Source organism: Vanellus vanellus (assembly GCF_965231255.1).
Source record: "Vanellus vanellus genome assembly, chromosome: 2".
NCBI classification, from domain to species: domain Eukaryota; kingdom Metazoa; phylum Chordata; class Aves; order Charadriiformes; family Charadriidae; genus Vanellus; species Vanellus vanellus.
In genome coordinates this window covers 146,526,781-146,543,890 of record NC_138906.1, presented here as the reverse complement: position 1 = coordinate 146,543,890, position 17,110 = coordinate 146,526,781, and the positions used below count along the sequence as shown (strand labels likewise).

Below are 17,110 nucleotides of genomic sequence, written 5' to 3'. Positions count from 1 at the left end.
CTCCAGCGGTGACAACATTAAAAAAGAAAGGAAAAGAAGCAAAATACTCATGAAAGAATGATGAAAGAGCTGGCTGAAAACTAAATAGACTTATAGAATCATAGAATGCTTAGAGTTGAAAGGGACCTTAAAGATCATCTAGTTCCAACCCCCTGCCATGGGCAGGGACACACTCCCACTTGGTTGCTCAAAGCCCCATCCAGCCTGGCCTTAAACACCTCCAGGGATGGGGCTTCCACAACTTCTATGGGCAACCTGTTCCAGTGTCTCACCACCTTCACAGTAAAGAATTTCTTCCTAATATCTATTCCAAATCTACCTTATTTCAGTTTAAAACTGTTACCCCTCATCTTATCCCTACACTCCCTGATAAAGAGTCCCTCCCCATCTTTCCTGTAGGACCCCTTTAAGTACTGGAAGGCTGCTATAAGGTCTCCCTGGAGCCTTCTCTTCTCCAAGGTGAACAACCCCAATTCTCTCAGCCCGTCTTCATAGGAGAGGTGCTCCAGCCCTCTGATCGTGTTTGTGGCCCTCCTCTGGACTTGCTCCAATAGGTCCATGTCCTTCTTATGTTGGGATCCCCAGAGCTGGATGCAGTACTCCAGGTGGGGTCTCACGAGAGCAGAGTAGAGGGGCAGAATCACCTCCCTCGACCTGCTGGCCACACTTCTACTGATGCAACCCAGGATGCAGTTGGCCTGGGCTGCGAGCACACATTGCTGTGTCATGTTGAGCTTCTCATCAACAAAGAACCCCAAGTCCTTCTCAGAGATGCTCTCAATCCATTCTCCACCCAGCCCGTATTCGTGCATTGGTTAAGTAGGTTAGTAGAGTTAATAAAAAGTATTCCCTCAACTTCTGCATGTTCTGCAATCAAGTCACAAGTCTGAAGTTCTTGCTCAGGCAAAATTTCAACTTTCAAACTTTCTAGTACTTTCTGCATGAATGAGGAGAAAAAACAGACACAGATTCTGGGATAAGCCTGTATATAAATAACTGTATTTCTTGGTAGGAAGAAGGAACAGGCATTCAAAGATTACTTTCTGTCAGAAATAGGATGGGGTGTGTAATTTCTTTTAATTTTACTTTAACACAAAACCAGTTTTGCTGGTGTACCATGAAATGCCAGTCTCGTAGAATGTCATGTTCAAAAGGCATTATAAGTTAGGGTAATTTCTAAGCAGGCACTTGATATATATTTGGAAGAACAGAATCTTAATTCCAGCACTTCTAAGCTATCTAGTATTTGATCATGCAATCTTAACACTAGACTGCTAACACAGTCTTTTTTGTGTATAGCATCCATATATACCGCTACATGAAAGTTCTGCTTTTACTGATTAGCAATCACAATCTAGAGCGGTGTAGGATGGAATGGTTTAATGAGTGGTCATCTCCATGCCCTTTATGAAAAAGTAGACAAATAAGCAGCTGAGACATCATTGGATAACATTATATTGTATCATACACCCCAAAAAAGCATTTATCATACACGCTTTCCTGAAATATTTTTACAAAGGACCGTATTTTGCAAAAAGGTGTACAGCTACGTTTATAATACAGAAAAGTGTGACAACCATTTTTTCTTCATGTAATTTTTTTAAGGATCTTCCCTTTAGATATAAAAAAGTATTTTGAAAACTAATATTCTAAACCCAAAGCATTCTTAGCCTAATTTACCAAAAATCTATAGTTTATTTTTCGTTCTCTAAGACCTTGAAACTCCTGAAATAAGACAATAAAACCTGGGAGCTCCTTTAAAAATCCTCTAATAAAAAGCACTAGGATGCATAAAAAGTATCATAAAGTTTGGAAAGACATGAGGATTTTTTCACTTCCTTTTCATCTTACCTGAAGTGTAAGGCGTTTAACTGCATTCCACACTATTCCAATAAATTCCTTCATTCTTTCTTCAGGACTTCTGCAGCTTTCAGATGAGTTCAGCATGGTTTTCACAGGAAGTGACAAAGGACGAGATTCTAATGCAAACAACAAAACTCAGTTACACAAAGAATGGGTAACTAATATACTTACTGGTAGCAAAGAAAAGGATTACTTATTTTAAATTCTGAAAGAGATTTTCTCTCACTATTTATCTCACTATGGACTTAATAATAGTGTCTATTATCAGTTTTAAACTTGGCAATACAACTGTGTCAGTTGAGCATGGTGAGAAATGCAATGAAATGAAATGCTTAAGCATTTTTAATGTAAACTGCTAAGAAAATATTATGATGAATGCTTGACCTAAGCAAATTAAGACAGTTTTCGAAGTGTGATAACCTATTTGGTGACGGAACAGCAATCCAAGAGGTTTTCACATACATTGCTGCCAGTGTAATCTAAAAAAGGTTTTAGTTCTCTAAACTCGTCGTAAGAAATGAAAGAAAGCCCATACTAAACTACTGCTCTTGATTTTTTTTCTTCAAAAAAAATCACTTAAAAACTTGAGTATGCTTCCAATAAAAAAAAAAAAAAAGACATAAGCCCCAAACCATTTTCTTACATTGTGAAGCTTAAAAGTAGTAAAGTATGAAATATTTCAGGAAAATTTAATGTATTCTAGTAGAAAAGGAAATTTCCTTAATTTGTTAGTTATTAAATAACATCAATATGAAAAGATTTTAGATAACAGAAGCACTTAATTGAATACAAGCACAGTAGAACTTCAAAAGAGGACTAGAGAGGAGATGAAGTAGTAACTACAAATTCATTAAAGACTGTATGAGTGGTACATAGTTCCTCCTGTCATCTCTTACAGAATACCCTCCTTCTTATGTTTTGGGATACCCACCAAATTATTGTCAGTTTCTTCAATATTTCCAGTTTTGGCCTACATGTTATTGAGCTAACAAAACTGCAGGAATAAATTATGAAGTCTTCATGACTTCATTTAAAACTAAATTGAAATCAGCACAAGTGTGACAATTTATGTCTCCCAATTATACAGCTAGGAGAAACCTGTGGCATACAAACTACAAAAAATTCTTAAAACAGAATTATGCTATCAAGTGAACTCAGGTAAGAAAAGTATATGACTCCTGCCTGATATGCATCACTGGGTCTTCAGACAGTTTTGATCATGCAAGGAAACTTGCAAGGAATTAAAAATGAAACATCTGAGAGGTAAATATCTGCCAAGAGCGTGCAACATTAATGCCACTTGAGGAATTAATTTGTGACATTTTTCCCATCAAGACTAGAAAAGCCCAGAGTTGATTAATATTCTAGACAAAATCCTTCAACAAATAGTATTTTTAATGATCTGAAAAGAGAAGCATTAACTTCATTAAACTGATGGGGACTCAAAAAAATTCAGAGAGGTGCTCAAAAGACTGAAAGAGAAGGTTTATGGCTGCAGTATAATTAGTCCTCTCAGATATTCCTGGCTCCAATTATAGATCTAGAATGATAAAGAATGACAATTGGATCATGAGAATGGAAAAAGCGTGACATTCCAGGAGCGTTTGTTGTCAGCTGTGCTGGAGAGACAAACAAGTAAATTGTTCATATGAAGAAGCAGCGTGGAGTAGCTATTTCATAACATTTTCTCCTGTGGACACTTCTGTGCCATGCAGTGAGCATTCCATCCATGTTATGAATGGATTAACTTAAAACAAAGACATTCAGCGAGGAATAGCTGTTCTGCTTTAACTTCTTACCCTACCTCAGTTCGCATCATCTTCTCTGTGTAGTCAGACCCTACGCTACACACATTACAAGGTAAGAATGAGGAACAGCTTCAGTATCAAGAAATGTTAGAATAAAAGAGTTACTGGTGCATAGAACTCCAAAATACAATTGTGGATAAGGGTGAGAACAGTATACAAAGTCACTGTAAGACTCCAGAAATCTCACAGGCAGTAAGGCTTGAGGTCAGGATGAACAGCTAAATACAATGTGATGTTATATATTTTACAGCACAATCAGCAGGCAATATCAACATCCTGCATCACTGAACAAGTGCATTCCTCCTGGGAGGGATCTAAAGCTAGTTTTTTTCCCCATCTCCCATGTGTTGTTCACTGGGAAGCACACACTCTGCTAATTCTCTCTCAATTATGCCAGAAAATCTGCAAATTAAAAATAAAATTAGTTGGCCAAAGCACCACTTGTTTCTCTCCATATACGTACAATTCAAACCTGCAAAGCTGATTCAAATTCCAGGAATATCCATGATAGACAACAGCTTCACTGTAATACCTCATACTCAACTGGAAGACCAAAAAACCAAAAGCCTTGAAACCCAACAAACAGATAAGGAACCATTCAACCAGAAATCATGGAAAATAGAGGAAGTAAAAATAAAAATAAAGAAGTAAAAAGAAGTGTTTCAGAGTGGAAAAAAGAATCAAGCACAGAAGTAACTCCTGAAAAGAAGTCCTCTGTTCATTTTTTTCCTGTACTGGTAAGTACCTGAGTTTTGTCTGAAGAGATGCTGGGACAGAACATCATCTTAACTCCCTGTCAGGCAAGGCCATCAGTAGGTGACAGTGGCTAAGAGACTGTAGCAGTCTGGTGTGGCTATCGTGTGTTTGGCTAGTCCTCTATAGTAGACATGTAGACTGGATCAGCTCCGTCTGCCTCAGTCTGAAGGTTAATCTCCTAAAATAATTATGCTACTCAGCTACTACTGAACTCAAAACCTAGGAACATTTCCTGGCACCGTAATCAGCCTTGTGTTGAAGCCAGGAGCCAGTCAGCAATAGCTAGATAGAAAATATGATTTGTATGAAACAAACTGATGAGGTGAAAAAGAGGAGGGGGGCTGCTTCAGGTTGTACAAATTTAATTTTTAAGAAAACCTGTATACGGGAACATAAAGTGTTCCTACTCTCATCTCATAGTCCCGTATTGTGTAACTGGTATTTTTGTAAAAATATACACCGCAACTATTTCAGTCAACTATCAATCACTCAGATGCCACCACACTCACCACCAATTTCAGAACACACACTGGTAATGAGCACACTTTTTTAAAAGGACTGATCAGATCAATCAGGATCGAGCTACCAGAAGCAACAATTTTCATATTTCATTTCACAATTTATGGTTAAAGTATAGAAGGAGCTCCAAGTGGCAATCCTGCAAAATGAAGGATGATGCCACTAAGCAAGACCTACAGGTATAAATTCTAAACAGAGGTATATTTCTTATATAGACATATGCCTCCATGTTTTTTAGCCTACTGGGAACTGGTTGCTTTAGAAGTCTGATACATAAAATACTCAAGTTTTAAAAATAAAACGATCTTTGGGGAAAACCCATGCAGCAGTACAGGTTGGGGGCTGACCTGCTGGAGAGCAGCTCTGTAGAAAGAGACCTGGGAGTCCTGGTGGACAACAGGATGACCATGAGCCAGCAATGTACCCTTGTAGCCAAGAAGGCCAATGGCATCCTGGGGAGCATCAAGAAGAGTGTGGCCAGCAGGTCAAGGGAGGTCATCCTCCCCCTCTACTCTGCCTTGGTGAGGCTGCACCTGGAGTACTGTGTACAGTTCTGGGCTCCCCAGCTCAAGAAGGACAGGGAACTGCTGGAGAGGGTGCAGCATAGGGCTACCAAGATGATTAGGGGACTGGAACACCTCTCTTATGAAGAAAGACTGAGGGAATTGGGTCTCTTGAGTCTGGAAAAAAGACGGTTGAGGGGGGACCTGATCCATGCTTATAAATACTTAAAGGGTGGGTGCCAGGAAGATGGGGCCAGGCTCTTTTCGGTGGTGCCCAGTGACAGGACAAGAGGTAACAGGCACAAACTTGAGTATAGGAAGTTCCACCTAAACATGAGAAGGAACTTCTTTACCTTGAGGGTGGTAGAGCACTGGAACAGGCTGCCCAGGGAGGTGGTGGAGTCTCCATCTCTGGAGACATTCAAAACCCGCCTGGACGCGTTCCTGTGCAACCTGCTCTAAAGTGGCCCTGCTCTGGCAGGGGGGTTGGACTAGATGATCTCCAGAGGTCCCTTCCAACCCTATGATTCTATGAAAACAGTGCTATTCTGTGCTATGAATATTCAGTGCCTCAGATACCTCATGCATTAAGAGGACAGTAGTTTCTTTCTGGTTCTCTCTGGTTGGAAAAGGTTATTCTGTTGCAGGCTAACCCATACTTTCAAGTGATCCCCAAAAGCTCAGAGAGCTCCTACTGAAAGACGTGGGTCATGGAGAGACACCCATGCAGCAGCCTGCAATAGGATAATATCACCACCATTCTACCATGTGCCCATACTCAAAATGCACGTCATGTGACCTCAACAAGCTGGCCACGCTTTCCTTCCCACATCATCTGTCATACAGCTTCTCACACATCAGAACTGAGCTAAGCTGAGAAAAATCCTATTGCAAACTAATCATAGTTACTAAGAGGCCATGACAGAAACACACATGAACATTAACAGTAATTAAAGGAAGAAAGAAATCAAAGGAAAGCGTACTGTTATTACATGGCTTTTCCCGTAAAGATTGTTCCTCTGCTGAAATGAAAAGTAGTCTCCATAGCGTCAAAGAACTCATTGGGATTTCTTAATATCGATTCACATTTTCATGCATTAAATAGGGCTTTTTATCAGAAATAAAAACAAAAATACCAAGGTGTTTGCAACAAATGCAAGCCATTAAGGAACTGATCAAGGGGTCTAAGGGATTAGAAATGAGATTAAAATGCAGTGGAGGAGAAAATTCAAACTTCAAACAACTCTGGAAAAAAATCTAAATGGCCCACAGAATTTTTTTTTGCAGGAAGATTAATTGTTTTTTTCATATGTAAAACAAAACAAAACCTAATCCCCGCCCCCCCCCCAAAAAAAAACAAACAAACAAAAAAAAAAACCAAACAAAAAACCACCACCTACTTAAAACTTACTTGCTCTTTTCTGTAAACCAGCAGGTTTTGGTTTCTACGTATAATGTTGTGCGAAAGTAAAAATTCAGTGAGACTTGTTTTTTTTTTATAAAAGCTTGTTTGTCATTAGGTTTGCATTCCAATTTTCCTCATAAGTCTACATATTTTTATATTTGCAACACAACAGAGCATATATGCCTATATAGAGAGATATATGAAAGAATTACAAATTATTCACACTTTTGTGTATAGATATACAATGGCCAAAGAAATGTATTCTGTTCTCATAGAACACATTTCCATATATTTTGTTCCATGATTTGATATTAAAATATTATATGTATGTAAGAAATTGCAAAACCAGGGGAATATCTTGTTAAAAATACTTTCTATCTTGATGTACTATTTCTTCCCACAATCCAATTTAAAAATTAAAAGTTAATCCAAGAGGCAGGCTCATTGAAAGCATTAGGTAAAGCTCAAAGCTGTATTTACCAATATTTTCTGAACCATCAGTATCCATCAGAAATTTTTCCGAAATATTCCCATTTTATTTTTGCAGTATCATAAGAGAAGTTATTCCCTATGCCCCCATTCCTGTATGGCTGATATTTGAATTATTTGTGTAACTAAGATTTTTTGCTAAGGTTAGACTATGATGTGTAAAAAAGTTTGCACTCTTCATCAGGATGCTTGAGAATAAAAAACTTAAATAACAGCAGAAAGTCCTTTTAAGTTCATAAAAATATGCAATATATTTACCCACATACTAAACAGTCTTTGCGTACACAATTTCTTTACTGGGCTTTGAGCATCTTTGCATTCTACTTTATTAACGGTGCAGATAATACATTACTTTTATCAACCAAGACGATAATTGAGCCACACATGCCTGACAAGTAGGCAGAGCAAGTCCTTTACACCCAGAGAAACGGCAGCAGAGTTGTAGTGACTACATTAGAATGGTCATCTAATGAGCAGCAGAGTAAGTGTTAAAATACAGAGGCTTTTGACTTTTTACCCAACATGCCTTTTTCTAGAGTAAACATATGTCAGTAAACAAAGACAAATGTGATATTAACATAAAGGATCTTTCTGTGTGAAAGTGGGTGTCGAATAGGGAATGGCTACAGTCAGCATTTTCTCCCACCAATTTTTTAATGACTGCTGCAATATTTCTGGAAAAAAAAATACCTATTTAGTTCTGGGAACAAAAATAAAAGGACTGACACTTTCATACAAATCAGTAACAGCCTTTCACAGGCAGAACTGAGCTACTATGTTAGTAATTACAAAAATGTGTTATATGTGTGTTCATATCTAAAGACCATGCCTGAATTCACCTTAATCTCGCTTACCATTCCAAATAAATTTTGTACTATGAAGTAAGAATTTCAGCCTTTGGATTTGCAAAAACCTTTCTGGTAAATGCAGGAGGAATTCTGCCTAGTTTTTGGCCTTTTTAAAAATACACTGAAAGTTCTTTAGTCTTTTAAATATAATCTAAAAATAAACACCCATTCTTTCTCTCTCAACTTTGAATTTCTCCATACAGAAAGCGGGTTTGATATACTACATTGGCTTTGTGCTACTGATGTTTTTGAAATCCATACACTGAAATGAAGAAATCATGCCATCATAACACAAAAGTCAAACACTTTACTAGCTATGAAAACTCACAGTAATTATTTTCCAATATAGGTATGTGACTGTTCAGCCATTTAAAAGTTACTACAAATCATATGTCCCTGGAGACATTCCTTTTAAATAATCCTTCCAAGAACTAAACCCCAGTTATAAAAATATAAAAAACCTAGTATTTTCAGGCACCCTAGGTAAACGAGCATTAGATTTGAAGTCCTATATGTTACTTTGCCTATTTAGCATCTATTTAATTTCATTCATCTTCCCAAATAAATCATCAGTCATAAATTTCATGGCAGGCATGAATAAACGATAATCATTCAGTTCATTGAGCAGAAATAGAGACCTACTAATTCAAATACTTCAGATAATCCATTGATTTCTCACCAGACAGACTTCTCTCACATTTGCCAGTTTTTTGCATTCCAACAACTAATTTTAGCAGGAATCTAGTTCAGCATTCTAGTTGTACTTTACGAGAGAAAAAAAAAAAAAAAAAAAAAAAAAAAATCAGTAACTGCATCCAGTTTTGCTAAGTACAGGTGATATTCTGCCACACCGTACTCAATAGAAAGTTTATTAGCTTAAGATGAAACTTCAAATAAAACCACTAACACAGCATCAGCTGGTCTAACTAAAATAGAGACATGTCTACATTTAAAGCTCCCTCTTTTCTCCATTTTTATGGAGAAGTATTTAATAGCAGTTCAGAAATCTCATGTATATACTTTGGAGGAATTTAAAGAATTACTTGAGTAAAGCTTTCAAAATCAAATTACTAACACTTCCCATAACAACCAAGAAGTTCCAGTTATAATAAGTATCTAATGCCCAACTTGTAAGTGTGTTATTATTCTACACTATCGAATGTTAGGAAGTGATGGAAAGGAAAGGTGGGGAATCTTCATTTGTTTGTCTTCTAATTCATTTTGCATTTGCTAGTCAATATAAATCAATTTTGACAGGATAAATATTTGAAAGATACTACGTTTCTACAAGCTCTGGGAAAATAAGTAAGCAGGGTAAAGACGGTAGAAATTGGCAATGGGAGCTCTGTCCTTATTAGAAATCAGACAAGTTATACAGGACAGAGAATATAAAGGCCATCTAAGACAGAAACACAAGTAAGATTTTTCCAAACTGGAATGATTTCATGTCCTATCTTTCTCTCCATATGCACATACTCTTACGCACCACATGTACACTTTCTGCAGAATGAAACAGTGCTGGATTCTTTTCTCAGCTTTGAATTTGGGACTGATACTCCACCGTAATACTGAAATTGTAGTGGAATTAAATGACCTGTGCACGCTCTCTCACCTCTGGATCGGATCAACCTGGCCTATAGAAAAAAAAGCTGTCCACACCCCACCATCGTTTAATATTTTTTTTTTTGCAAATGCCCTTGCAATCTGTCCACTGGACAACAAAATGGAGCAATCTCTGGTCACAGGCAGTAGACCTAGTGATGAAAACCACTTGCCTGCTGTCATATGCCCTGATATAGACTCACGACATGGCTGAAATGCAGTCACCCCCTGCACCATGACCAAATACCTGGCTGTTGCACAACAGGGACAGAAAAATTTTATGTGACAAGTGTACTTTCAGTTATGGGACAGGGCATTTAGTTTTCAGGTGCCTACTCCAGCTGAAAGGGTTGTGACTTCTTAGATGACACATTAAATTCCACTTACCTCCCTATCCTGTGGCTATAAGAAAAGTCAACTTTCAGGCTTCTGAGCGAAAAAAAAATTATTAACTTTTTCAGCCTCTCTGAAGTAGCTTCTTTCATTAAAAGTGTTCCTCATACAAAAGAGCATGTGTGAGGCTACTTTTCTACTGTTACTGAAAAATTGGATGCCACAGTCACTGAGTTATACCTCACAAGACAGTACCAAATTTGTGTCTGGGATATCATGGTTACTTCCAAGCACTACTAAACGTTGGATGTTCCAGTAGATGTTGGTGAAGTTAAATGTCAGTGTAATGGTTACAAAAAGACCTCATTAGGAGGCAGTAAAAAAACAAACAAACAAAAAAAACCCAAAACAAAAAAAACAATTTCATCTTTATGCATGGAAAATGTTATTATATTTTCAAACAAAGTGAAAATAATTATAATAATTTAAGAACTTAATATGAATGAAAACTACAAGTTATTTTAGTAATGAATGAGCATCCATCTCAAATGTGTGAAACCAGACAATTTGGCTTTAATCATTATTCAACAGTGTGCATAGGACAGCTTTCAAAGACTGCCTTATCTATCTACTGCAGCCCGCAGTATCTTCCTGTATAGGTATATTACATATACTATATATAACATTTATACTACCACTATCCAGACACAGCAGCTATACTTCTATGTATAGATAAGGGTCTGCAAATCACTTTTCATTGAGCTAAAAGGGAACTGCTGAATTGCTGAATGGGAGAAGTGGGTGGATGGAGGAACTGAGATAAATACGTACTTTTTCTTTTTTAAATATTCTTTCTTTATCACCTTGCTTGTTCACAGCCACATCATAACATTAAAAGCATATATTCTATTATCTTACTTTGGTTTTGAAGCCTCTGTGGTTAAGGAGATTTATAAATAACTACAATTTGAGACTTAAGAACAGAAACCTTGGACTTTCACAGACAGATACCGTATAAATAGTAGTTTTGCTCTTTTCCCATGCTTCATTTTTGGCAAGGTCTCAGCAGCCATTAACTAATAAAGTGAACTCAAGATCAATGTTTTAAATCATTTTACAGCTGTGATTACAAACTGCTTTCATTTAATATATAGGGTTGGTTTCTAGCAGTTCTCAAGGGAGTGACTGCTGAGATTATGCTGGAATTGAAAAGGAGAAATTCAAAATCACGACCTGAATAGCATGATTTTAAGATATAAGCCCTTTCAATGAAAGAAAACTCAGAAAGTAGGTGAAAAGAAAGGAAAGAAAGTAAAACACTGTGGGAGCGAGGGACCCAGAAAACCCAGAAATGAATTGTGAAAGGAAGTATCCACCAAAACTTCTCTGAGAATGAGATCTCACCTTTCACACTTGTATCCATCCAACCTTTTCTAACCACTGTAACTGGTGGCTTTGTAATCAAAGCAGAGACTTTTTTTTGTGACACGACACGTGTTAGTTTTCACTGTCCCCTGAATCTTCCAGTGCAAAGACAACTCTGTCAAACAGGGCACAAGGTGAACTCCACGGGAAAAGCTTCTAACATCACATGAATTTTCAGGAGGCTGTACAGGGAACAAGCCTGCATGGCACTGTAGCGTGACATGGCTCTCCTTCCTTTCTTTAATTAAGGAAAATCTGTGTGGTCTACTGAAGCAGACAGATAGCATCCCTTTAAATTATTTGATCCGTATACAAGGCTTTTGCTCTTTGGCATTCATTTTATATTTCTACTGCTCATATTTACCATTAAATCTCAAATACTTCAGGTATATTACACCCGGCATTTTATCCCCAGAGTATAACAAATAGGTAGAAATGTTAAAACACAGGCTAGCCTTCAAACAAGCAGTGTCAGGCAGACTACATCTTGAAAACAAGCAAAATAGACCCTCTGCTATATCTATGTAGCTTCACTTAAATAGTAACTTTTTTCAACCAATTCTAAACAGTTGATATTTAAGGAAACCAAATTTAGTAATCTTTTCTTTAAAAGACTGCTTCTCATTCTAAAAAGAAAATGCTTAGTCAATGTTATCTCATGAGAGAATTAGTTCCATCACCTTTTGTTTATTAGTAACAAACTCTATGCCACAAAGTTGTTTTATAGAGAAGCAAATATCTGCTTAATCACAGAAACACCCAGCATTTAGGCTAAACCTATTTGATAAACTGAATGAGTAAAGTAAGTGGTATCCAACATAAATGAAACTTAAAAATGAACTTTTCATTTTTGCAGCAATGTGTGTTGTACTAAGTGAAAACACATCTTGATATTGACTTCAAATTAAAAAGTGGAAGAAGTTGAGATGCACAGCGATGCTTCTTTTGCTTTTAGGGCATTATTTATAATTTATCATTTTATCATTTCTGCAGTCACACACACAAAACCCAAGACAAAAGCAAAACTGGCATTCATGGCATTTCTAGATTTTGAACAACAACATTCACTTTTAGTAGACTATTCTGGTGTGATCATTACTGCAGAAAAGATAATCCTCAAGGTGAAGAATAAGAAAGGCTAAAGATCAAAACTGGTTACCAAGCTGAGCAGGTACCAGACTTGGACACTAATTTTCAAAATTCAAGTACAAAGCTACTTCTGCAAACTACACGCGTCCTTTAATGAAATGCTAATTAACACAAACCAATCTAGCACCTGTTCATGCAAATAGCTGGTTTTGAAAGTCAAATATTCAAAATTACAGCAGTTTCTCTAATGATTTACACCTTCATGCTTTGTTGACAGGCACAGGTAGAATTAAACTCAAGAAGAAACACGACATATAATTACAATGTTGATATAGCAGAACAGGTGACAAATATAGTTAAAAGAACATTCTTAGTACAGTCATTTAATTACAGGCAAAAATAAATGAAATTCATAAATTAAGGCTAAAAATAAAAGGATAAATGGTAAAAATGAAGGGTATTCATAAATGAAATAGAAAGAAGTCTTTGAAATTAATCTATTATTTTACTACCAATGATAACATGGCAACCTATATAACATTCAGCAAACAGGTTTTCTGGTTTTAGTCCTTTTTCATCTCAAAATAACGATTAACCCTACAACTAATGGACAAGACTGCGATCTCGGTTTCAACAGACAACTTGAAGTACTACATGATTATCTGGAAATAAACATAAATGCAAAGGAAAAGAGAATTTGCTCACTGTGTTTCAGCAGGATTACTAAAATTCTCAGCTAGATAGTCACTTTTTTTTCATCTCCTACTTTACTACTTGCAGACAATACTACAAGAATAAATAGCCTAGAAACTCCCAGAAAGTTGGATCATCTTCATTACTGATAACGAAGTTTAACTTTAGCACACTTCAGTGGCCAGAAAATATTGCTGAATTTAATTACAATTAGGGACTATACTATTAAGTATCAAGGAAAATAGCAGATATTGTATTGAAAGCACATCTCCTTTATCTTGTTTTAGAAAACATGTTACACGAAACTTTTAGGGCCCCAAAGATAAGACCTAAATGAAAATGAGAAGAAAATTAAACATATATTTCAAAATTGCAAGTTTGATTATTTTTAATTTAAAAAGTTGTAATTTTCTAGGAGAGTATTTCTTTAAAACCGAAAGTCCTTCCACAGTATTTGCACAGCTGATGCTGTTCAATTGTGGATGCATGTTACTGGGGGAGGTTGCAAAGACAGAATGGCTAATTTCAATTAAGTGATCATACGTACCTGTTACTGTTTTTGTTTTGACAGGACTGCTGGCATACTCAGAGGCTTGATTTGACTGCTGCCTTGCCAAAGGTGCACTTCCAACTGATGCTTCATCCTCTTTTTTTCGACTTACTGACACACTAAGTGGAACAGTTCCTACAGGCTGCTAGAAAAAGAAGCACCTTGTGAATCACTCAAAACCAAAACACATTAGTATTGAGTTATGACATTGTCACAAGAAACATGTCTTAAACTACATATTTTGAAATGTATAGAAGACAACTTGAAACAGTGATTGGAGCACATATATTTTGAAACCAAATTATGAAATGCCACATTCAGACTTACACTTGTAATTTTTTGTTAGTCCTGTTAGTCTGAATAAAAGCCCTATGATAACAAAAAATGAAATATAATTTATTAACTTAAAATACCATGCTTGCTAGCCAATCAAAATGCATGTGAATAAACCTGGATGATCACCAAAGCAAAATAATTATGTAACTGTTAAATGGAAACTGGAAAATTTTAGCCAAATATGAAGATCCCAAAGTTTTGTAAAGAAATTTATCAACCTTCCTTAAACTTCAAAAGAGAAGATGCATTGTCATTTATACATTATTATATTTATTCCTCAAATTTTAAATATAGACTTTAATTCTGATCACTACTGATTTTAAATTGTTTTGTCTTTCGAGAACATCAGTAAATGACAAATGGCTCAAAATATGACACTGATAAACAAATCTGAAGGCATTAAAATCTAGTTTGAAGGACTACATCTTTATTTTAAGATTAGAAAAGAGTGACATGTATTTATCCATATGGGTTCTGGAACTGGAGGTCCACAAATGAATACAGTCTATTGGCTTTGTTGTTACTTTTTTTGATTAACACAAGCTAGAAAAGACAAAATCACTTAAAACTTGGATCCTCAACTTTACTGTACAGTTGGCTGTTAACATTTTGCTGTAGCATTAGATGTTATGTAAATCGTAGATATATCCCAGTTGACAAAAGCAGGATATTTCTACCGTTGATTTTGCAGAGGGTCATCATTTAAAGATGACAGAAGTTTTTTCCTCAAGATCAGACATTAGGATTACTTGCATCTTAATCAATTTTTGTGTAATTTAATTTTGTTGGTATTGGAGTGAAAATGTAATCCATATAGCTGGGTAATGAGAAACCTCACACGTTGCATTAGGAATCTCTGTGGGAAACAAATTCGTGTGAGGCAGGCAACGTGCTTGTAAATTTTCTCCAATAGAAAACAGATCACTGAATCAAGCAGCGTGCAACACGTGCACACATACAAAACCCCAAAACAAACAGAAGATCATCTAATTGAAGGAGAATGACTTTTAAACGCCTTTGCTATTTTCCACTATAAAAGTAAATTAAAATAAGAAAGACAATCAACTATTTAATCCTACTCCAGCGAAAATAATCAACTTATATATACAGTGGTATATACAGTGGTATGCAAAGCTAATACGAAAATATTAATGTCAATGACAAACAGAACTCTCATCTCTCCGCCTCCCTCTCAACTCACAGTCATCAGCTTTGTCTCCAAAAGCCCTAAAAAGTCATTCTGGAATACAGTAACATGCCACTTTGGTGTCCTCTAGCCATAACAACAACAAAAAAAACCCCATCAGCTTTGAAAAGACAAGTTTTACACCACAGAAATACTATCCACATGCATACAGAGAGTCTGAAGTTTTGTAAACTTTCGACAGACACTTTACATCGCTTAGTTTTCAAAATTTAGCGGTTCATCTGATACAACCCTTCATAAGGCAAAGCCATCTGCAGCTTTCCCATGACTCCAACTGTTGAGCCATGATTGGGCAATTCTGGACTTAATATTGCAAGAACATTGACTTGCCAAAGTGAAGGAAGAGTTTCTGAAGAATGAACACAGACAATACAAAACAGTAAAAGAGACAATAGGATGAGAAATACTGTCTGAAGAAGCAGTATCTTTTTCTGAACCACTGAAAAAACGGATCAGCAAAATATAATAAGTTACACCACTAGTCATATAGTGAAAACCATCAAGGCTATCACAGCCAGACAAAGCTGGAAAAAATTATGACCAAATATTGAGTGCTTGAGTGCTGATCTGGACAATGAAACAGCTGTTTCATCTTTGCTCACTGAAATCAAGCCTGATGTTGCTGTTGATGACGCCCAGTACAATCTTGTCAGGTTTTTGGCAAAAGATTTCTGGTTAAAAGAATGCAGAAGATGAAAGATCAACGTTGAACTGGATGGAAAAGGATCATCAAGATTTGGGTTTTAGCCACAAACTGATGAGGAAATTGTGGCTTGGGAAATAGCAGATGACAAGAGCCCCACAGCTGTACGAGAAGATGAATCTGATGGGAAAGGAGACATTGCAGGCAAGTGTTATCATAAGTATTTCATCACAAGAATCCAAAAAGCTAGCTATAAAGTAATAGGTAGTAAAGTTTAACACACCTACTTGGCAGGTAAGCTTTATAGTTACTAATTGGTAGTGTTGTAAAGAAGATAGAGAAAGAACATTTAATAAAGTTATGGAAGTACGGCAATATTAATAGGAGGTTGGTTTGTTGACACAAAGTCAAAATCGGATTCTGTTCTAGAATACTGACCACAGTTTTATTGATGCAATAATGTTTTGTGCCTATTAAACAGTGAATACTAGATTAATAATGATTCATGGTACTCAAAATAAGAAAATTTACTATTTTTCCAGTATAATTATTACTTTAAAAGAGGTGGCTAAAAAGCTACAGGAAATCTATCCTTTTCCAAATTTAAATTGTATTGACACAAATAATCTAACATATTACGCACCATGTTAAGTATGTGTACACAAAACACACATATACATATATGCTATTTATGCATGTAAATGGATCAACAGATACAGATTATATTTTTTATTTTACTTCATACTGTGCAGTCAATATGACTTTGGAAATGATAAAGATCTAAAATCAGAGAAAGGCACAGAACAATAATAGCTAAAAACCAACCTGCCAAAAATACCAAGCCCCAAGTATTTCCTGATTTATCTGGAGCTATGCCAACTAACTGAAGCTAACATATCCTGTGAAGCGGGCTAGTGGAAATTTGCCCCGGGTAGAATAAATTATTATTTTATTTTACTTGGGTTTTTTGGTAATTAAATATTTTATTTCTGAATTATAACTTCCCACGAGTGTGAGGCTGAAGAGAATGCAGGCAGAGCT

General features: G+C 36.3%; 1 protein-coding gene across 1 annotated transcript in view; it reads right to left on the bottom strand.

Annotated features, from left to right (window-relative positions):
- VPS13B (vacuolar protein sorting 13 homolog B) overlaps positions 1–17,110 on the bottom strand; it is a 499,565-nt gene that overhangs the window by 252,836 nt on the left and 229,619 nt on the right. Inside the window, exons 21-22 of the mRNA XM_082499631.1 lie at positions 13,881–14,028; positions 1,852–1,979 (exon numbers count right to left, since the gene is read on the bottom strand). Coding sequence (XP_082355757.1) covers positions 1,852–1,979; positions 13,881–14,028 — 276 coding nt within the window. The remainder of the gene's footprint in view (positions 1–1,851; positions 1,980–13,880; positions 14,029–17,110) is intronic.